The 24,146-nt window shown below is 37.9% G+C and overlaps 1 protein-coding gene across 2 annotated transcripts in view; it reads right to left on the bottom strand.

Annotated features, from left to right (window-relative positions):
- Window positions 1-932: 932 nt before the first annotated feature.
- Window positions 933-24,146, bottom strand: part of USP13 (ubiquitin specific peptidase 13) — a 125,708-nt gene continuing 102,494 nt past the window's right edge. For both annotated transcript variants that reach the window (XM_074298259.1, XM_074298258.1), the window contains 7 exons: window positions 22,904-23,026; window positions 19,560-19,586; window positions 16,671-16,814; window positions 16,232-16,398; window positions 12,443-12,605; window positions 2,241-2,325; window positions 933-1,157 (listed from right to left, as the gene is read on the bottom strand). In XM_074298259.1, coding sequence (XP_074154360.1) covers window positions 1,064-1,157; window positions 2,241-2,325; window positions 12,443-12,605; window positions 16,232-16,398; window positions 16,671-16,814; window positions 19,560-19,586; window positions 22,904-23,026 — 803 coding nt within the window. In that variant the 3' untranslated portion in view covers window positions 933-1,063. The remainder of the gene's footprint in view (window positions 1,158-2,240; window positions 2,326-12,442; window positions 12,606-16,231; window positions 16,399-16,670; window positions 16,815-19,559; window positions 19,587-22,903; window positions 23,027-24,146) is intronic.

The raw sequence follows: 24,146 nt of genomic DNA, 5'->3' as shown, positions 1-24,146 counted from the left end.
GTGCTGGGAAATGAAGCCTATGCTTTTGGCAAGACTTGAAACAATTCACCACCTTTGGCAAAGCACTAGAGCACGCTAAGAATGCATGGTGGTGGAAAGCTGGGGTGTTTCTTATTCAGGGGAATTACTCATAGCAACTAAATGGACTCACCCCTCTTCACTCTTGGAATCTCAGTGGAAAGCTGAGTTCTGATTGTTCCTGAGGTATAGATCCTTTAAAGGCTTGGATTCTTTCGGCCACACCCAGAGCCAATTGGTTCAGCGTTTAAAACAACTCAACTATTGAATTTCAAGTGAATTGTATAAGACAACCAATCTCTCTCTCTCTCTCTCTCTCTCTCTCTCTCTCTCTCTCTCTCTCTCTCTCTCTCTCTCTCTCTCTCTCTCTCTTTTACTCTCTCCTTCTGTCTATCTCACACACACACACACACAATAGGGTTATGAATATTGGTTTGACTCAAATTTAAAATGTTTCCATGGCAGATCTTCTAACATATTACACATAGATCAAAATTTATTATCTGTGATTAGGTGGGGGTCAGGGTGGGGTCAAATCTAAGGCCAATGTGAGATCACCTCTGTTTTTTTCCATATGAGGTAATATGGAGCTCTTTCTTAGGATCCAGCAGGGCCTTGCCGGTGAGAAACATGAATTGGCTTCAGTGAAGATCCCTAATGGTCATTTTGGGCCCTCAAAGCCCTATGAGAGCTCAGAATTCACTGCAAAGCCCTTTCATATTTTTGGCTTTCGGGCGACTCGCCCAATTGGCAATCCAGAAGCTTCTGAATATCATTTCCTTGGACGTTTACCAAAAGAAAACAATCAGTCGTCTAGGATGACAGAAGAGAAATTTGCCCACTACTACTCCAGAAGGCATTAAAAAGCCATTGGGCTCTTTAATTAAACTATAAATACCGCACGGTTTCCTGGGTGTTTGGCAGTCCCAACTTTTTTTTTCCTTTGTCTTTCTTCCTCTTCTTCTTTTTTTATTTTTTTTTACATTTTTTTTTGGCAAATTATGAAGGCATATGGCATCTTCTGGGGAAGGAGTATATCAGAGGCCTAGCTTGATATCCTGTGGTAAAAGTACATGTAGCCCAGGTCTTTGGGGGGCCTTTCTGAGGCACACACTTTATGGTCATTGTAGATCACCCATCTGCAAGAAAACAATAGAGGCCGTGGATGGATTTACGTTGATTTAAATCAGAAATTATTTTCCTCCTAGAATTATTATTCACATAATAATAATTACTGATGTTTATATAATACAAAGTAATGGGGGAAATGAACACAGACTTAAAACTGGAAGAAATTTCAGAAGCTTCCATAGAGGAAGAACCTGAAGTCTAGGGAAATTAGGCTAAGTACCAGAGTCAAGATTTGAACCTAGTATAATAATCACTGACTTCAAGTTTTAGAAGGACCTCATCAAGCAACTAATCCAATGTTTCATATTATAGGATGAAAATCACACAGCAAGTACATGTCAGAGGCAAACCTCATAGCACTTTGCAAATGGGGGCAGCCTTGTCTTTGCAAAGGGCAGCCCCATTCCAAGACCAGCCCCAAATCTCCAAGGCCATTTGATATAGCACAGAGGGAATGTAAGTATACAAAAGCAAGGCCGAGTAGGATCATTTTTATATGTGATTCCCTCTTAATTAGTAATCACAATCCTTCTAGCTCTTAGAATCTGGTTTTGTAGAGCAGAAGTGACCAAAAAAATGTGCCATCCTAGTGCCAACCTGATGATAAGCATCTTAAAACTTAGCCATGCTGGTCCTTGAATTCTAGGGGTGGTCTTCCTGGAAACCTGACCAGTTAGGGAGAACCCACAAGACCTGATGCTCTATAAGAAAAGTCTTCAAGATTCTAGACCCATTTTAATATCCAGATTAAATTGGAAAGACCTGATTTCAAATCCTGCCTCAGACTCTTAACAACTGTGTGATCCTAGGTATCTCATTTAACCAATGTCTGTCTCAGTTTCTTCATCTATAAAATAGAAAATAAAAGCTACCTCAGATAATTGAGAGAATATATATAGAATATTTTGAAAAATATCATCATCATCATTATTATCCTCATCATTACTAAGCATCAGGAAAAAAAACTCTGGAGGAGAAAAGCTGCTAAAAATCCATCTTCTCTAAACAACCCAATAATGAATGTTATTTGGCTGAATCAGGAGCAATTGCTTGACAGGTAAGCCCTTTTTTCTTTTCCAAGATGGACTCACCTGCCTTCCTTTTTGATATGACAAACATAATGGCCGCTCATGGTGGACGGTCCCATGTGGCTGATGAACCCAAATAGCTCATACCCTATGAAAAAAAATAGGGAGACAAAAATGATTGAAGGAGCATCATCCCCAGAAATCATCTCTAAATACATCTTTCAACAAACTATGGAATATTTAAAAGATCACTCAGGCTTCTACAGACACTCAAAACTGTCCCCCAATATAATTCTCTTATAAGAGGCTGTGTAGTGCATTAGAAAGAGCTTTGGAGTTGGAATTAGGAAATCTGCTTTCAAAACCTCCTTGGGCACTTTCCAGCTGTATGACAATGTATAAGCCATTTCATCTCTAACAGCCTCAGTTTCCTTTCTTAAATTAGGGTAATGATACCTCAATCCTTAAGGAGCCACAGACTTGTGACATCTCATGCCCATAAAGCAACCCTCCCCAAAAAAATCAACCTGAATGATTCTGAATTCAACAGTGCCAGAACTGAAATATATGTAGCATAAATCAGCAAGATATAGCTCAAATTAAAACTCATATCTGCATAGGCAAATATGTATATACATATACACATATACATTACAATAAGCTGTCTCTAAAGGGGAAGTAAAGGAGAGAGAGATGGAGACAGAGACAGAGACAAAGACAGAGAGGGTCAGGGAAATAAAGATAGAAAGAAAGAGAAATTAAAGGGAAAAGTAAAAGAAATGGATAGCTTTGATGGAAAAAAGTGAAATGGAACTTAAGCTCTAATAAGGTAAATAACATGTACATGTGTAGCTATTGACTAGATTCCATTTAATCTTAGACTGTATTTCTAAATCCCCCAAAATGCCTAATGTAGTGCCTTACATATGGTAGTTATGCCCAAGATTCAGACAAAAGAGACACAAGGTAATTATGGATGAGGAGTCATCAACAGCTAGGGTAACCAAAAAAGACTGCTTTCAGAAGCGTGCATTTGAGCTGTCAAACAGCACATGATGAAGAGTTGACATTTCCTGGAGCAAAGCACCTGAACTGTGGCTGCTTAGATCAGCCAAATTTCACCTAAGCTGCCAGGCAGATAAGGCCCAAGGCCAGTCAAACCTCAAAAGACTGAACACTGAGCATAAAAAGCATGACAGAGTGAGCCTGAGATGCATTTTCTCCCCTTTTTTGGTTCAAAACTTCAGGCACGCTCAGACAACCATAAAAGCAAACTAATTAAAAGGAAAATGTTTCCTTGGCGTAAATCTAAGTCATATAATTAAAATTAACAATGTTTATCAATACCAGCAACCGTCAAATGCATTATTCAAGACCCCCTGCTAGAAGACAGCCCCAATAAGGAGACTGAAGCTCTGCTGGTTTCCAAGACTTCCACAGGCACCAGAGATCTTAAGGTACCTTTGTAGCCAAAGAAAAAATCAAAACAAATAAATCAAGGAAGCCAGGTCACCACATATATTCAGACCATACATGGCTGAGAGTACCCTGTTCTTCATCCCTCATATCTAGGTTTTTCTTTCCAAATTTATTATTTCTCTCCAATGTTGTATATTTAAAGCCAGAGATGCAAGACATAGTGGATAGAAAGAAGGACTGAGAATCAAGAAGACCTGTTCCAAGTCCCACCTGACACAATATGTGATCCTGGGCAAGTCAGCTTTTTTCTGAGTGTTTCTCACAATTCGCTAAGACCATAAGACGCAGATCAGTTACTGATCTGCACTAGTAAAGGGAGTTTTCACACTAGGAATTCACTACACCAATAAAATCACAGTTCCAGATTAAAAAAAAAAGCCAAGAGCATAAACCATGACTGATTTCTTCTGACAGGGCTATTCCTCACTTAGAAGAGATATCTCTAATGTGTTAATCTTTCCCACTTGAATGTGAAGTCCCAAAAACCTTAGTGTCATTTTAAGCTATTAAAACTTGAAAATAACACTAGAAATAGTCTTAGTTTTATAAATAACTATTAAAGCTTAAAAAACTACACTGGGAATTTTGGAATACCCTATAGTTGGCACATAAACAAAATAAGACAGTCTCAGTTTCTAAATTCCTGGCTTACAATCCTACTTACAAATGGCCATGCGAATTCTACTGGCCCATGGTATCACCCTGTCTCTGTCTTTCTTCTCTCTGTCTCTCTTGGTGTGTGTTTGCCTGCCTCTCTCTCTCTCTCTCTCTCTCTCTCTCTCTCTCTCTCTCTCTCTCTCTCTCTCTCTCTCTCTCTCTCTTTCTCTCTGTCTCTCTCTGTCTCTCTCTCTCTCTTTCTCTCTCTCTGTCTCTCTCTCTTTCTCTCTCTCTCTTTCTCTCTCTCTCTCTCTCTCTCTCTCTCTCTCACACACACACACACACACACACACACACACACACACGTTATAAACTCTGATGGAAAAAACTTAGAATTTTAGAGAAGATTTGGACTTAGAAGTGGAGGAAGCCATCAAAAAAGGAGTGGTGGAACAGACTGTCAGGAAGAACAGTTCTGCTGTTATGTGTTGGCCCTTGTTCAAAAGCATCTTCCTTCACATTGAGATATTTTTCCACTTTACTTAGTATTTTACTTCCTAAAATTCCTCCAAAGAGAGATTCATTTGGATTAACAAGGATCCTTCTTTTAAAAAGTGGAATACATCAGAGGCACCTAAGAAGCTATCAAACAGTCATACCTCAGTGTGAGTTTGGGGCCCTATGATTCCACTGGTATAGGGAACTCCAAGTGATTCCTCCTATGCTTATGTAGATCTACCATTTTTCTGTAACTTATAGCTTTAAAAAGTTGCCTGGGATGAAGTGATTTGGATATTTCAGAGACTGAATGTCAATCCAGGTCTTTCTGACTCCAAGACCAGCTCTCCATACACTCTAAATGTTTTCAAAATTTAACAAGATCTGCCAAAAAGATGATGCAAAATGAAGTAAAAGCAGTTAATATATATATATATATATATGTATGTATGTATGTATACATATATATACACATGCATGTATATATATATGTCAATGTAAATAGAAAAACCAACATCAGAAATAAAAATCAGTGCAACAGAATTATAATTAACAAGTTTGTTCCTAAAAGAGAGAGATGAAAAAGAACCTCCCTTCCTTCTTTGATGAGATGAGGTACTGTGGATATGGAATAGTCAGTTGATCAATAAGCAGTGATTGGCCCTATAAGCAGAATTGGGGAATACAAAGAAAGGCAAAGGACAACTCCTACCCTCATCGAGTTCACAATCTAATGAATTCACAACATTTGGGTTAGGTGATGCATTGGTTGGTTTTAAAAGATAAGTCTCTGAGACTTGGAAAAAGAATACATTGGGAAATATAAATAATATAAAAGTAAAAGGTACTGATAATTTGGTTTGTGTATTAAAATAATAGTAATATTGTATAGTAAATGTTACATAATAAATTATATGTAATAATAGTAGACTACATTTTCCAACAATGCTATTCTATAAGTCACAGAATAGTACAATTTCTGAGGAATTAAAGCTATTAGTCATCCAAAAGGAAAGGAAGGGAGTGTACTGAGTAGGATGCAGCATATTACATGAGCAATTACCCAGGACAAGGATGTGATCAAACATACAACCAGAAAAAAATATATATAGAAAAATTAAGAGTTAATTTATGGATAGCCTGCAAGCACTATTTATATCTATACAGTGAAAAAAACATTTGGAGAAAAGGTCACAGCATGCGTGGTGGACCACTTGTAGGTGATTTGTGGAAGATTCTAGAGAAGAAATGAATAGGATGAGAGACATGGATAGATTGTAATCTGTACCACTGAAGTGACTATCCCCAATGAGAGATCACAAAGCAATCACAACATCTTTTTCTTCCTCTAAGCACTAAAAAAATCATAAATTCATAGAATAAACCTTGTAAAACTGACTCAAAACACTGAAAAATCTATCTCCACTTTTGGATTTTAAATGCCCTTCTTCCTTTTTTTTTCCCCTGAGGCTGGGGTTAAGTGACTTGCCCAGGGTCACACAGCTAGGAAATATTAAGTGTCTGAGACCAGATTTGAATTTGGTTCCTCCTGAATTCAAGGCTGGTGCTCTATTCACTATACCACCTAGCTGCCCCTGCCCTTCTTCCTCATGAAAGGACAGATGAATTAGGCTAGTAGTATAAAGATAGAATGGTCAGGTTTTTCAATCCTCCCTCTTTCTGAAAATAGGAATCAGGATCTGGCCCCATTACAGAACTCACCTCCTCCCCTCCCACCTCTTACTTACTCCATTGCCAGCCTTCCTGAAAGATGCATCTCTGGTACCTGTAGAAAGCAGACTCCTACATTATGTAAAGTAATTCTCCATTCCCCTCCTTTACTGAAAAGTCAAGCAGGTCTACAACCAGTGCACAGATGTAGCTGGAAGAATGTAGAAGGGTTCTAACTAATCAAAACATAATCACATTTTAACTGCATTAGTAATCAGTGCCTTCTTTAAAAAAAAACTGCATTAAGCGCAACAGAGAAACACATTTTGCAAAGGCAGAAGCCCTGAGAAAACAGACTTTAATGTCTCACTTTCTACCCTTCCCCCCTGTTCTTATGACTTATGCAAATTAAAGAACTGCCACTAAAATGAATACAAAACGTCAATGAATGGGACTCTCCTACAGGACCTTTCTCTACTACCTTTCCCCCTACTCTCCATCAAGAAACAGAAAACCATCATCTCTAAAAACAAAAGGTGTTCTCTAGTCAAAAGCAGCAGGCATTTGCTCAGGGGGCCCATGCAAAATCCCACCATAATAAATGTCGTCACAGAAAGGGGTCCTCACAAGAAGACCTTTCCTATAATCCTACAGATAGTCCACCTGACAGTACTTTTTTGATTTAATATTGAGAATTTCCTCCAAAGAAGAAGTTCACAAAATAAATGCCATCTTTCCTTGATGTCCATGAGATCCTTTCTGATTAAAGTACCTAATGGAACAACTAACATGGTGCAGTGGATAGAACACTGGTCTTGGAGTTAGGAGAAGCTGAGTTCAAATCTGGACTCAAACACTTAACACTTCCTAGATGTGTGATCCTGGCCAAGTCATTTAACTCCAAATGCCTCACACACAAAAAAAAAACCTACTAATAATTAAAATATCTGAATTCTTATTCTTTTTGGAGTATTCATCACTCATATTCCATAAAGAATAAATAATAAAGCTGAGTCCTAGTTGAGATCATCTCAAATTTTTGTACTGCTAAAAAGCAGCTATTGTCCTTCAGCCTCTTCTTGTCCTCCCACCCACCCCAGCAAAAAAAAATCACAATTACCCTCCCCATGAGAAAAAATCACAGTTAACTCAGACACCATCTATATAAAGAAAATGCAAGATCCTGATGAAACTAGAAGTGATTGATGAGGTGCTCTGTCTTCTACTGTTTGGAATTCAGGCAATCCTTGACTTACAGCAATTTTATTGACTTACCTTTCATAGCTCTGCCAATTACACAATTAAAACCAGATTAATAAATATGACACTCACAATTGGCAGTACAAGGATTATGTTGCCCAATAATTCTTCTCTCTGATACGCTGTAACACACTGAACCCTATCCCCCTGACTCTGAGCTGCAAAATGTCTCCCCTCACTTTGTATAGATCACCTCCTGAGACCTGCTCAGCTCCTGGCCTCTAGCTGTGTCCTCCAAGCCCCAAATTCCCTCCTGTCCTAGTCTGTGCTGTCTCTCTCTTAGGAATCTCTTAAATAAGTAAAATTTAATAAAATTTTATGTGAATTATTAGATTCTCTGCCTAATAAATTTACATAAATATTAGATATCTTTATTCTAGGCAGGATAAAAATATGTGATTCAAAATTGAATGCGTATGGCATTTGAGGTCACTTCTGTGAGAAATCTATTAACGCTTTGGGGATCAGAGATGCTTCAGCACCATGGCCAGTGGTCAGGACTCATTTAAATATAGCTGCTAGTTCCAGTCAGGATCTGTTCATTTTATGGGCATTTATTTCATTATCACTGTGGCAACAAGAGGGGGTAGATTCTACAGTATGACAATAAAAGTGCTGTTCTTAGATTCTCAAGCACAGTCTTGAGATAATTATTTATCTATACTGATCTTTCCACATCATCCCCCCACCCCATGCAGGGACATTATCAAATGCCAGTCATAAGACCCTATATACCAGAGAGAATGACACATAGATACACAATCTCTCACTTAACTATTTCCCTTCTAAACATTTTATTGATGAAGAGACACAAAGGTACACACATATCAAAGAATCTTCTTTTTAGGGAAAAACTCAATAATATCCATCCCACAACCCAAAGCCCAGGTCTTGCTCTTGAAAATAAATTCAGGGTGATGAAAGGCATCAAAATGGGCTAGCCTAATTAAACCTCTTCCTCAGATTAAACGTTACCCAGTAATTGTATCATGTCCCTCCTACCACCATAACTAACCCCCTACATTTCTGCTCAGCAGAGAGTGACTTAGTCCCACTCTGAATACTGGCCATGGTACCAAAAGGGCTTTCTCATCACAATAGATCACAATCTATCTGTCTCCAAAGTTTGTAACCTTGGGGTTTTCTTTCTGTCTTCCTGGAATGCTCCCATTATTCTCACTGAGCATTATTTCCACCAGCTCAGTATTTCAGGCCACACCAAGCTATGCTTTGTTTATTCCCTACTCCCCGGCAAACCTCACCAGTTGTATTCTCTTACACACATAGAGACAGATAGACAGACAGAGACAGAGTTTCAATGGGGAGAGAGACAGAGACACAGACACAGATAGAGACAGAAAGACAGAGACAGACAGAGACAGAAAGACAGAGACAGATGGGAAGAGAGAGAAAGAGACAGAGACACAGAGAGAAAGAGAGACAGAGTTTCAGAGAGAGAGAGGGAAAGAGGGAGGAAGGGAGAATGAATAACCTCTGCCACTGCTCCTAGAAAGAATACATTGATCTAATCCCCCAATGACTACACTCTCCCTGGCATTCCTATAATGCTCTGGATCAAAATTCTTTTATCTGACCACTGATTCCCGTATTATCTTCCTATTAGAATGAGCTCAAGGGCAAAAACTGTCTTTCTTTTCGTACCATATTCCTTCAGCATAGTGCTTGGCACACACTAAGCAATTAATAAATGCTCTGCAATGGGCTGTGGATGTCTCACAGTGTTCATTTTCATGAGATTTGCTCCAGAATGCCTTACAGCACAAAGACCATCAGGACTCAAAGATTAATGAAGCTCTTTGAAATGCTCAACTCTCAATTCAGTAGGGCATATGAGGCATACAGTAGAGTACCTACAACATTTCAGCCCTTTGTGTAAATTATTTTACTTAGTTTTTAAAACAACTATGAACAAAGCAAGTATTATTATTCTATCTTATAGATATGTAAAGCTGAGATTAGTACCTTGCCTGGAACTCTCAGCTAAGAAGTGATATCACCAGATCCAAAACCCATATCCTTCTGAACTTAAATCTACTTTTTTTTGCATCACACAACTTTCCAGCTACAGCCAGCTATGAGTCTAGCAAGTCATAAAAAGAGGGTATAGCTATAATTGCCTCCATCAATAAACATTTATTAATTGCTTACTATATGTCAGGCATTATGCTAAGCACAGGGGATGTAGTCCCTTACATCAAAGAGCATACAAAGACAACACGGAAGTAAGTATGTACATTCAAGATATATATAGTGCAAATGGAAAGTGATCTTAGAGGGAATGTATTGGCAGTGGGAAAAACTAGGTACAATCTCTTGCAGAAGGTGGGAGTTAACCCTAAGTCTACAATTAAAAACCCGAAGGAGACTTTTTGGTGCCATCTGGCATTCTCAAAAGAAATAAAACACGTTAGCAGTTTACTGGGTACACTTATAAGAGTATTCTACCTGCCTCCAATCTTCTGTCTGCTTTACTCCAGCTCCATCTTGTGGTTTGCAGAGTTTAAATCCCTGTTGAAGAAGGCCCAATCTCTAAAGGGGAAATCCATTAGAGAAAAATTGATTAAGCAGTGGGCTGATGGGCCATATTGTATGAAATAAATCCAGCAAAATGGATTAGGAAAGCCTTTGACCATTAAGGTTTTCAGCAAGACAGGAGGACCAGTGATTTGCAATGAGTAACACAAAAGCCTTAAAGTGAATATAGAATTCAATAGGAGTATGCCCCAGGCTTATCTAAAACTATCGAATCATAATTGTGAAAATTAGGAAAAAACGGCATATCTGATATGAATATAGAGATTTCTTCTTTGTTATACAGAAGAGTTCTCTAGGAATGGGAGAGGGGGACATTGAAAGGTAACTTTAGACAACTTAAAACATATCAATGAAAATCTTTTTCAAGACAAATTTCCTGGCTGCTTCTAGTTCATCGTCAAAAATTCATGTTGGCTCAAATAAGATTGCTACAATCCCAAGTATTATTATCCTTCCAATACCCTGAGGTTTATAGCCTAAACACTATCTTCATTGCCTCCTTCCCCTTCTCACATCTATACACTTACAAAACCTTGTCATTTCTTCATCCACAATATCTCTCTCGCATAAACTTCTCTCTACTCACATGGTTACCACTTAAATTTAGGTTCTCGTTATCTTCTATGTACGTCTTTTGATGGCCTTCTAATTGATCTTTCACCTTCAAGTCTCTGCTCATTCCAATCCATCCTCCATACAGTGGACAAAGAGATATGATCATGTCAATTCCCTCCCTCATAATTCCTGGTGGCTATCTATTGCCTCTAGGATAAAAGTTAAATTCCTATTTGACTTTTGACTATCTTTCCATTCTTCTTATGCATCATTTCCCTTCCTACAATCTATGATCCATCCAAATGGCCATTTTATTTTTCACAAATGACATTCCATCTTCCACCTCCACATTTTCCTTTAGAATGCATTTCCTTCTCAACTCAGTCTCAAAGAATCCCTCATTTCTTTCAGGTCACAGCTCAAATATCACTTTTTACGCCGTCTTTTCTGATTCTCCATTCCCCAATTGCTAGAGTTGCCCCTCCCAAACTGTATGTAACTACTTTGGATTCCATTAATTTCCATTTATATTATTCATATGATTATTTTGTTTCTACAGATATAAAGATATATATTATCTACATGTCAAAACAAGAAATATAAGCCAATGCATTATGCTTTTTAAAACTTGTTTAGAGCATGGAGAAGGTAAGTGAACTCTACAGTCCCAAAGTCAGTACAGTAAGGAAGGTCTTTGGGGGGGCAACCACATTCCAACAGGGAGGAGCTGAAGTTACAAAGCTCTTCCTGACAAGACTCAATTTGCTTCTTTGTAACATCACTCATTTGCTCTTGATTTTACCTTCTGGAGACAAACAAAACAAGCCTAATGCTTCTTCTGCGTGACAGCTTCTAAGTTATTTGAAGGCAGTTTCGTGCTCCACCCTAACTTAAGGGGAAGCAGTGAGGAAGAAAGGAGGGGAAAAGGAGGGGAAGATTAAAAAGGAAGAAAAGAAGAAATAAGGGAGGGAGATAAAAGGGAAAGAAAGAAGGCAGAAAGGAAGGCAGGAAGGCAGGAAGGAAGGAAGGAAGGAAGGAAGGAAGGAAGGAAGGAAGGAAGGAAGGAAGGAAGGAAGGAAGGAAGGAAGGAAGGAAGGAAGGAAGGAAGGAAGGAAGGAAGGAAGGAAGGAAGGAAGGAAAGCAGGAAGGAAGGAAGGAAGGAAGGAAGGAAGGAGGGAGGGAGGGAGGGAGGGAGGGAGGGAAGGAGGGAAGGAAGGAAGGAAGGAAGGAAGGAAGGAAGGAAGGAAGGAAGGAAGGAAGGAAGGAAGGAAGGAAGGGAAAGGAAAGGAAAGAGGGAAGAAAAGAAGGATAGATCATTTCCTGAGACCTTTCCTCTTTAGGAATGGCTTTCCTGGTGTCCAGGATTATATGAGCTTTTCTGATTACTTTTTCATACAACTGCCTCCTGTTAAGCTTGCAATCTACTAAATCCCTCAGATCTTCTATATAAAAATGGCTGTCTAACCACAGCTCTCCAATCTCATACTCAGGAAGTTGATTTCTTGAACACAACTGTAAAACTTTACATTTACCCTTTTTCAATGTCACCTTATTAGCCCATCTGGATTGAGGGGTGGGTCTTGACCCCTGTCATCCAATATGCTAGTTCTTCTCTTCCAGTTTTTGACATGTTTGAGGAGACAACTTACTTCCTGATCCATCTTTCACTCTGGGACCATCTGGCTTGGACTCTGAAATAATGTTAGCATTTGCATTGTTCTCCATCTCCATCATGTGGGCAATGAATTCATTATCCTCTTCCAGTTCAGGGTGATTGAAGATCCAATCCAGGGCCCGCTCCAAGTTGTTGTTCTATAGAAAGATAGAGAAATATTGCTGTAATGTCTGCCACTCCTTTGAACCTTCAGGCATGAGTTTTAAAGAGAAGATGACCAATAGAGGGTGAAAGGGTTGGACTCCTCAGCATTAAGAGCTTTCAAGCAATAACTTGGATTCCATGGACAGAATGAATGAATGTTCAAGAGGTACTCTAAGAGTCTCCTGAGGAAAAGCTATTATTCGATTCTGGGCTAAATGAGTCCTAGCAACATGGCAGCTTTGCAATGACCACATCATTCTTGATTCAGCACTATATACTGACAACAGAGTGATGAATACCTTATAAAACAACAGCATTAACCTAAATACATCCCTTTGTAAAATCAGACCAACAGTCACATGCGATGGACCTTAAAGGTCCCTTGAACTCCCTTGAAACAGATGGTAAGCCCCATCTATGTATTTTAAGTATCTCTTCCTCCATCATTCATCATTCATCATTCATCCTTGGGTAACTGAGCAGAATGCTTCTTATTGAAGTGATGACTTCACCTTCTTTCAATCTCCCATACTATCCATCTATCACCACCCAGGAGAATTCCATAATCAGGGTACCAAGAAAGTAATCAGCATTTATTAAATAGTTATTATGTGGCAGGAATGGGCTTATAAAGACAAAAATTAAACAGTCCTTGCCCTCAGGGAGTTTCCATTCTATCAGGAGTAACAACATGGACATCTCTGGATATATACAAAATAAATACAAGGTGATTGATCAGGGTAGACAGGAGAGAGGAGAGGTCACAAGGACCTGGGAAAGATCAGGAAAGCTTCATGAAGAAGGGACACTTTAGCTGAGTTTTGAAGGAATCTTAAAAGACAGGCCAAGAGGGTGAGAATTTCAAGCATGGGAGACAGTTGGTGAAAAGGCACAGATATGGCAAGACACAGCAAGGTCTGTTTAACAAGAATATAGAGTGCATGATGCTAAATGATGTGTCATAAGCCTAAAAAGATAGTTTTGATTCCAGACTAAATTGCTCTAAATGCAAAACAAATGAGTTTATATTTGTTCTTCGATGTAAAGGGAGCAACTGGAAGGAGGAAGAAAAGGTAGGAAGAAAACAACTATGTACTAAGTACCTACTATGTAGATATTCATGGACTGTGCTAAGTGCTTTAGAAATATTCTCTCCTATTATCCTCCCCACAACCTTGGGAAGCAGCTGGCATTGTTTTTCCACTTTTATAGTAGAGGAAACTGAGGCAGACAGCAGTTGGGGAAGTTGCCCAAGATCTCACAGCTATCAAGTTTCTGAGCAGGGATTTAAATCCAGGAATAATAGTAACTATAGCAATAGCTAGCATTTCTATAGCACCTATTAAGTGTCATACACTATACTAAGTATTTTTCAAATATTATCTTATTTGGTTCTCAAAACAACCCTAGAAGGTAAGTGTTATTAATATTTCTATTTTAGAGCTGAAGAAGCTGAACCAAATAGGAAGTGAAGTGAAGTTCCCAAAATTACACAGATATATGCCAGAGACTAAATTTGGACTGAAATCTTCTTGACTCTAAATTCATTAAACTACCTAATTCTATAGGTGGGGTATATCAGGGAAGGTATTGTCAGTGTGAAGGAGAAAGTCATGTCAAAAGAAAAAGCCCAAATTAAATCAGCCTCTGAATCAGGGAACCTAGGTTAAAAACTTGCTTTCAATAGTTCTTCAAAGACATGACCATGTCATTATAAACAAATCAGTATACCTCCTCAGTTTCCTAAGATAATAATAATAATAATAGGTAATAATGGAATAACAATAAAGATAATAGTTGACTGCCCTATCCCCCATAGGACTGTTATGAACAAAGAACCTCAAAAATCTTAAAGTGTTACATAAATATACATTGCTATTGTTTTTGTTATCATTACTACTACTGCAATTAATTATTATTACTATAACTACCACTACCACTACAACTACTATTACTACTACTGCTGCTGCTACAACTACTACAATAATAATTACTACTAGTAGTAGTACTACCACAATACCAATACCACCGCCACCCCTACTACTAGAAGTACAACTACTATTGCTACAACACAACTGGGATTACTACAACAACAAATACTATTAAGAACTATTACAATTAATACTACCACTATTACTATAACTACTAGTACTAGTACTAACTACTAGTTAGTACTACAACAACACAATTAGTACTAATATTACTATAACAACTATTATTGCAATTATTACTATAATTATTACAACTAGTAATTATTACAACAACTAGTACTACTATTACAATTAGTAGGACAACTACTGCAATAATTACTACCATAACTACTAGTGCTACCATCACTATAACAACTAGTACTATCACTATTAAAACTAATATTATCACTACAATAACAACTACTACTACTATAACTCCTCCCAGTCCTCCTTCTCCTCTTCGTCCTACCATTACTGAAAAGGAAGGAAATAATTAACTTCAATTGCCTTCCTGTGAACCAGCTAAAATCCACCTTCAACTTGGAAGCAAAGCTGGGCAACCAATTGGACAAATTATGATCATGGGATCATAGTATCACGGTTTAGAGATAGACTATACGTGCAATAAAAAGTCACTAAGTATCATGGAACGATGATGATAAAGAGGACCTCTGCAGTTACATGGTCAAACCCATACTCAAAAAAGAATCTGCACTCTAACAAACCCAACAAGTGATCATCCTGCCTCCACATAAGAGGAACTCTAACCCTGAGGTGGCCCATACTACTGCTGGACAGTTCCCAATTGTTAGAAACTTTTTGGTCACAAGATTAAATATGTCTCTTTGCAACATTCTACCCTATTGTTCTTGGTTCTGACTTGGAATCTCACAGGCCCACTCAAGGTTTTCCTATGCATTTAAGCCAGTCAGTGTCTTCTTTCATGGAACTTCTCTTAAAACGCTTGAAAATAGAACTGTGAAATTGCTGGGAACCTGAAAGTAAATCCTATTCCTTAGGTAGATCTTCACACCCAGTCATCATAAGGAATAAAGCCAAAACCTTAAGTGAGGTGGATAAAATTCCTCTGACATAAGTTCTTCAAATGCAGCTATTGGAAGACCATTGAAAAGAGGATCTTTATTCTATTCTCTTAATAACCAAAAAATCAATAAGTATTTATTTGGTGGGAAATAATTCTAAAATATGAGATATTCCAAATGCAGTATTTATTTAAATTGTGTGATTCCCAACAAATCTCAGAAATGAGCAATTACTTTTTCCATAATCACACAAGAGAAAGGCAAATGGAAGCTTCTTGAGGACAGAGGTTTTTATTTTTGTCTCTGAATCCTCAGTGTCAAATACAGTCTTTTGCATATAGTAGATACCTAATAAATGCTTACTGATGTGGAGAAGATTTGGATTCCTTCCACCTCTCAGGTTTCATTCTCCACATTTATAATACTATTATTAGGCTCATGAGTATAGATTTCCCTCTGGAATTCCCTAAATTGAAGAATACATAAATATAGGAAAGGAATTCTTATAGGAAACTTGGAATTATTGAATATTATTCTTAGATTTCTTTAAATTTCAAATGCTGGTAAAGGAGTAACAAGTCACCCTAAAGGAAAGCATCTACTCACCGTGGCCTTTAGTGCCTGAACAGCCTGAGTCCTCTGGAAACCCATGGAGGTGATGATGGCTACAATTTCTTCTGGAGGCTGGTTATCCAATCCAATAGCACCAAAAGCAGTGGCCCCCAAAGTAACACTTCCTCCAAAACCAGGCAGGGATAATGGTTCAGCAAAATCTATGGAAGAAGAGCATACTCAAGTCTTTTCCTTGGTGGTACATTAGGAATCAAAGGTAAAGAACAGAACATAGTTCTTTTGGACTACCTAAGTTAAGTTCATCTATTTCAAACCATAATGGTATTTTTGGATAAACTCTAAAAGAATATAGGGAAAGGAAGTGGTATCAGTTACTGGAAAGTCACTCTCACTTTGAGAAAATGACTACATTTGCAATAGACATCACAATAATGGACTCAATGTTATTATTCACGATTTTAAAATTACCTACCAGGCTCTTCCATATGGCCAATGATCCAGTTGAAAGCCACCTCAGGTCCCATGTTTCCAGTATAGTACACAGCTTTCCGACATGCCTCCAGAGGGAAGCCCATCTCTGCCAGCTGCATCACAGAAGACTCATCGATGTCTGGTGCTGCAAAATAAAACACGATATTCCAGCCTGAAGAGTGAACTGTTCCCATTTGTCACTCCCCCTTTGCATCTCTTCTTCTTCATGTTCTACTCCCTCACCACATACCACCAGAAGATAATTCTTAAAATCTGTCCACTTTAACTGTTTAGGTCTCATCTAGACCAGGGATGTGAAAAGGGGAATTGTGGAAATTCTTTGAATCACAACAAAAATTGCTCATATTCGAGAGCATTTTACACTGATCTATCACCAGAAATTTATTAGGCACCTACTACATTCCAGGCATCCTACAAGGCAATAGGAATACAAATACCAAAAAAAGGAAATAATCCCTAACCTTAAGGAGTTCATATTGTGAACTCCTTAGATCCCTTACAACAACCCTATAAAACAGGTGCTCTCCTTGTACACTTGTAATAGAAGACTCAGAGATGTGACGTGATATGACCAGGGTCCCACACACAGCTCATAATTATGTGAGGTCAGACTCAAACAGATTGTCTTAATGATGCCAAGACTTTCATTCCATCCAGTTCAAAACCTTCTCTTGAGCAAAAAAATAAAATAAAAACTGCTTCCAAACATGGAAACATTAAAAGCCTTTGCTCCTTGGTCTATAAAATGGGCTCCTGGTAGTGTCTGTTTAAAAATGAAGTTTTTTTTATCTTAAAGAGAAGAAAGGAGCTGAAATAAATAAGGCAACAATTTGGTCCTGGGTGACCAATTTCTTATGTAGTTCATATGTTCAACTGACAGCAGTGGTAAACACGGAGCCTTTTAAATCAGCAATGAAAATAGTTCATACAATTATACGCCACAGGGTGGCTTTGGAGGGGGAGGAAAAAACAATCCTTAATACAGTGTGAATAACAGCTCCTCTTCCTAATTAACCATAAATGCTTTGACTAATTAAAGTATTTCTTTTTTAGAATACCCAAGAGCATTAGCTCATACAAGGAAGAGAACAAAAAAAAGTGAAATAGATTAAGAAATATTAAAATATATTTCAAAATATTAATGAATCAGGCAAAACTAGAAGTGGCGTGGCTTTGTGGAGAGAGTCTCAAAGTCGGAAAGTTTGGGGTTCAACTGCAACCTCTGATATCTACTGGCTGTGTAATCCCAGGCACTCAATCTTGAGAAAACTCTAAGCTTGGAAGTTGCAGAGAAAGTATAGACCTGCATGAGTTTTAGTTTCTCATGAGGGAAAACTCTACCCCAATAAACTCGCAAGCACTGAGCTATTCCTATCCCAGTCCTTAATGAATCAGGCAAGAAAGCCCAGAATTGAAGTTGCTCCTTGCTAGTGAATTGAGCTCAAAGAAGACATGAGGGCGTCCGTGGCCAGGAGCCCCAGGTCTGTTTAACCTATTTATGTTCAGGCTTTTAGAAGAAATTGGCCTGCTCCTGAAGGTTGAGGGAAGAAGAGGATTTCGAATTGGTAGAAACCTTTCATCTAGAAATAATACAACATTTCACATAAGTAGGCAAGCAATATGACTTCCTCAATTTTTCAGGTGCCATACCAGGGACAGAGAAAGCCATAAACGTATAGCAATCAAAATGGCCAAGGAGGAGAAATGTGGAAATAAATTATAACAAGTTGGGGGAGAGAGAGATCCAGAATTTTTGTTGTACTAAAAAGACTAACTCAACAGAAACTCTCTTTCCTAGACCTATGGAACATGGACTTTTTCCTCAAAAAAGAAAGGATCTTATAACTGGGAGATACACCTTATTAAACAGTAATTAGATTTAGCCCAAAAAAAGTCTGCTGCCCTTGTACAGAAAAGCAAATATTCTATCAATTACTTGACTGTCTATTCCAGTATTAACCTTCAGACTCCATGAAGGTAGGTCTGTATATCATCTAAACTCTGTATCTTCCCCTGCAAAATGGTCTATATATACAGTGTTTAGAGAATGCTTGTGGATTTTTAAGAATTGTTTTCATTATACAGGAAATGGTCAATTGGTCCCATGTGGAGAATTCGTAGATGAGTTCACAGGATGAGCATTAAATGTAAATTTCTTGGAAGCGGGACTATTTTTGCTCTTTCTTTGTATTTTCAGGGTTTAGCAGTGCCCTTTAATAAATGCTTATAAGCTAACATGGACAAATTGCAATCTATACCACCAGAAGGAATAAGGAAGGGTGTACTGGTAAATGTTCAAAGGTCAGCTCTGAAAAATATGTTCCTGGGTTGCCCTTTTAAATTAAATCTGCATTTTTTCCCAACACTTTCTTAAGTATACTCTAGCCAATCAACAAAACAATAAATCAAGGCTGGGTTTTATAGCATTTGCTGATTGGAAATTGGTCCTCATGAGCCAGTAAGAACTGGCTCCAGCATGTCCCAGGGTGAGTAACCATATTGATGAGACAATAGAGACAAGATCTTGTGTCATGTGAAACTAGAGTAGTTTTATATTATTAAAAGCTCTGTTAAATGTTCAATTCAATTCAACAAACATCCGTAAGTACCTTCCCTGTGCCAGGTCCTGGGGATATAAAGACAAAATATGAAACAATCTTCCTCTCAAGGTACTTACATTCTACTCTAACACCACTGATTGGCCATTAGCAGCTCACCCAACATACCAGTGAGTCATTAATGCAAAATTCCCCAAAGGAGAAAAGTATGCATGAGTACCAAGATATTCCATTAACAACTAATTCAGGGAAATAAGTCTCAAAAGCCAAAATATCTAAGCACTATGGAGAGAAAAAAATGAGATACTTACGTTCCATATAATGGTTCATCAATCGATCTGAAATTTAAGAGGGAGAGGAGGAGAAAATGAGACCGAATCATACCATCATGCCATAGAGAGAAGGAAAAAAAAGTCAATATCAAAACATTCCTTATTAAAATGCTCAGGCCCTTCAGCTTCCACACAGCTCTCCACAATTCTATACAAACAACAACAATAAAATCCTCATGGTAATACATAAAGGCATTATGGTAATGAGTGAGAGTAATTGGTTTAGGGCACTTAGACCAGATCAAATATAGTATTCAGAGGAATAGGCTAATGAACTCAGGAATTCTCTTTTTAAAGTGTTTCTAAGTATGCTGCATAATTATGAACCAAGGTCTCTTCTGTAATCACCAGAGAGACAGTCAGCAGGGACATGAATAGCTAAACTACCTTATATATCTCCAAAACCTGTATTGATTTCTCCCTTCTCTAATTCCTGTGATGACTGTGGTTGCCATACAATCAGAACCAATTGGATGCTGCCCTGTTTAACTTAAACCAAACAATTTAACTTTTAAAAAATCAAGATATTCTAAGTGTGTTAGATTTAAAGTTTACATCCTAACCCCACCATCTCATACCTATATGATCTTAAGGTCCCTATGTGGACCTCAGTTTTCTTCTCTGTAATGTTAGATCAGACAGCTTCTGAGTTCTTTTCCAGTTTTTGATCTATGCTCCTATAATCTTGTATCCACCCCCCTTTGGATCTCATCTTTCCCATCCTTAAAATGAAGGAATGGGGAGGGAGAGATGGCTTTTGATCTAGATTATAATACTACAAATTGAAATATGATTGTCAGCAGAAATAGCCTATGAAGGATCCTGAATAGGTAACAAAGTAGATAAAGCAGTCTTGGAGTCAGGAAAACTCATCTTCCAGAATTCAAATCTGGCCTCAAACACTTACTAGCTGTGTGAGCTTGGGCAAATCACTTTGCCCTATTCAGCTCAGTTTCCTCTTCTGTAAAATGAGATTTAAAATGTAAAAAAAAAAAAGAAAAGGGCAAACCATTCTTCTATCTTTGTGAAGAAAACCCCACAAAGAGCCAGACATAACTGAAAATGACTGAACAATAACAAATTTTATGTATCTGTGCATGTTCTTCACATATGTGCATACATATGTATTTATATATGTGTATATACATGCATATGAAGTTGTAGAATTCTTTATCTTAAGTTTGTGTTTATTTGTAAATCTAAACTGCTTTCTTTTTGCATTTCACACTTGGAATTGTTAGGAGATGAAAAGAGAGTCTGAAAGTCAATAACATTGGAAGAACTATATAAATAATTTTTTACTGCATAAAGAATGTCGTCTTTAAAAAAAAAATCTAGGATTCTTATTTTCAAGGTATTACTGACATAATATGATTTTGTGTTCCCCTGATTTTAGGGAGGTTTCTGTTCTGGCAATAAATCAGTGATTCTAGATTTTCTGCCTTAGGAAACTCCCACACCCAATCTGTCTGATTCTGATCACTTCTTAGTCAGATAACTCCCACAGAGCAAACTCCTGAGACAATAGTCTGACTGACAATCTGGTCAATGAGAACCAAATTCCTTCCTACCTATGAGCCATAGAATTAGCATATTGATGCTAAAAAGCTGGATAAATATGTCTCCCTGCTTCTGTTTTCTGGTGAATTCCCTTAAAATTCAAGCCCACTTCACCCCTTGACTAAGAGATGGGTTCAAGCCTGCAAATTCTTTTGAGATACCTCACAACACCAGCCTGGGACCCCAAACTTTTGGAGCCCCTCTTCCCAACCTCAACATTTTTACCCACTCATGAATAACAATGTATCTCTCATTTAGCTGTTGATGATTTTTAAGAAAGTCACAGATATACAATTACATGACAATATTGATGTGTGATTTTTAAGAAATCTAACAGTCATGTTCCATATTACTAACAATAAGAAAAATGTAAAATTAAAGTAATTCTAAGGTCTACCTCATCTCTATCATATTGGGGGTGGGGAAGAAAGAAAAAAATAACCAATGTTGTACTGTTTACAGAGAAACATACATACTGGTACATGATTGGTGGAACTGTGGAACAGTCCATTCATTCTAGAAAGCCATTTGGAACAGAAACCAAAAAATTATTAAACTATGTATGTCCTTTGACCCATTGATACTTGGATGATACCAAAAAGAGATTTTTTTATAAAAGGAAAACTACCTAAACATATATAAATATTTATACTAATTTTTTGTGATGTCAAGGAACTGAAAACTAAGAAGCCTCCATCAACTGAGCAAATTCTGGCATATGAATGTAATACAATACTATTGTATTACAAGAAATGATGACAGGGATGATTCAGACAAACTTGGAAGAATTGTAGAACCAATGCAAGAGGATGTAAAAAAAAAGCAGAAAAATAATTTATGAAATGATAAAAACAATGTAAAGACAATTTGGAAAGATTGAAGGATTTTGATCAATAGGCCAAGCAACCACTATTCCCAAGGACCAGTGATGAAGACTATTGCATCTCTTCCCGACAGAGGTGGTGTACTGAAAATGCAGAAGGAAACACATTTTTGATGCTAGAAAACAGGAAATAATTCTGCTTAATTGTGTATATTTGTTATAAAAGTTTTGCTTTTCTTTTGTTTTTTCCTAACAGCAGGCAAGGAAGTGGGAAGGGGAAAAGGATATGCTTATTTAGTGAAAAAAAATTGTTAGGTATTTTATCAAGTCCCCCTATCTCAGAATGGTATCATCTGCTTTATATTTCCATGAACAATACACGCCTTGGACCCTAAAGCTCCAGGACTATATTAAGAAGAAGGGAAGGGGAAAAAACAAAGATAACGGCAAATCCTCTATTCTCAAAGAGCTTATGCACTTTGTAAATGAAGGTAACCAAGACAAACGAAGACCTTTCTGTTTGTTGCCTGATTTTGAGACTATAGCCTCTATGTCAGTGTAGCAGCCATTCACCATCCCAGTTACACACACACTATCCCAAACATAATAATGTGGATCTTAGTGACAACATCTGATTGGTTTAACCTAACTGTAGCTCAAACATCTCAAGCTCAAGTAATCCTCCTCCTCCCATAGCAAGTGTTATAGACCTACTCCACCACATCCAACTAAAAGACGATTTTATTTTTGGCCAACCAATTACTACCAACTCATCTCATCCACTCATCACATCTGTATCTTCCCTTCCCTTACCCATCTTATATATTCCCTGTATGTGCAAATCATGATCCTGTCCTATAGCAAAGAATCAGAGAGCTGGAACCATCTGGTTGAAGGAAAGAGGAGGGGAAGAGAACATGTTCCTTGTCATGGGAAGTACCTTTGGGGTCATCGGGAATGACTATTGGGGGGGCGATGTCTGGAAGCTCTTCCTCTCCGGGCTGTAACCCTGTGGCTCTGAGATGATTGATGTCAAGGAGGTCTGGCATATCGATGGAAACATCTGCAAAAGGAGAAGTGCCATTCATTTAGGGATTTCCCCAAAGTCTTCATGCACTCCTAGTGCCATGTGAGAAACTTTAATTCAGCATGCATATTAACCAGTTGTAGCTTATAGGCTTAAATATTCAAAACTATAAGACACCTTAGAGATTAGTCTTCCCCTGACTCACCACTAATATTTAACAGAACCTAAGGAACATAAAGTTAAGTGACCTGCCCAGGATCCCACATGCTCATGGCCTCCCCACCATCACCAAATGTCTTATCTTTTAGATTTGGTATCTTGAAAATATGAATCCAGTTTTCAAAGTTCTCAAATCAGTTGTTATTGCAGGGGTTAACACAAACATATCAATTTTCCAGACCACCGCTATTTGTTCATTCACTTTTTTTCTCCAAGTCGGGGAGGAGGGAGAGCATAGAATCAGATATAGCCCTCAAATGGACCTCTGAAGTCGTCTAGTCCAACCCTTTATTTTATTTTATTTTTTTCATTTTAAAGATGGGAAAATTGAGGTTCAGAGAAGATCCATGATTCTTTCTCCTTGTGAGTTTAACTAAATAAACATGAGGTCCCTTCTAAGTTTCAAATTCTGTGACTTAATAGTTATACCAGGAGCACGTGCAATGAGATTTGAACCCAGGGCCTTTTCTTCTATAGCCAGCACTCTTTTCACTGAACCATATTGTTCTGGATGGCTCTGTGATTTCATCCGTGTGGGGAATTCCCAATGAAGAAATACCTTCCACCAGTTCAGATCAGCAATTAATCTACACATAACCTATATCCTTAGAAAGAGCCTTAGAACCCTAAAGGACTTGTCCAGTCACCCATTTAGTATGTGTCTAAGACAGAATGCAAATCCAGACCTTTCTAGACTAGTCCTTTATCCAACTATGTATGGCCCACTGCTTCTCACTATTTAACCTATTAAGTTACAGTATGAAAAATACTTGGCTTTAAATTTTAGAGCAACACTGAACTTTTAGATAAACAAAACCAAAATACTAAACCCTAAATATAGAGATGTACTCTATCTCCACTCATGTCTTCCACGTGTAGTATGAAATTAACCCTGGCATACAAGGGCAAACAGGTGTCAAGGGTGGGTCTAGTGAGA

The sequence above is a fragment of the Sminthopsis crassicaudata genome, chromosome 3 (genome assembly GCF_048593235.1).
Source record: "Sminthopsis crassicaudata isolate SCR6 chromosome 3, ASM4859323v1, whole genome shotgun sequence".
Lineage (NCBI taxonomy): Eukaryota > Metazoa > Chordata > Mammalia > Dasyuromorphia > Dasyuridae > Sminthopsis > Sminthopsis crassicaudata.
Note: the sequence above shows the minus strand (reverse complement) of the source record. Positions and strands in the feature narration are given on the sequence as shown.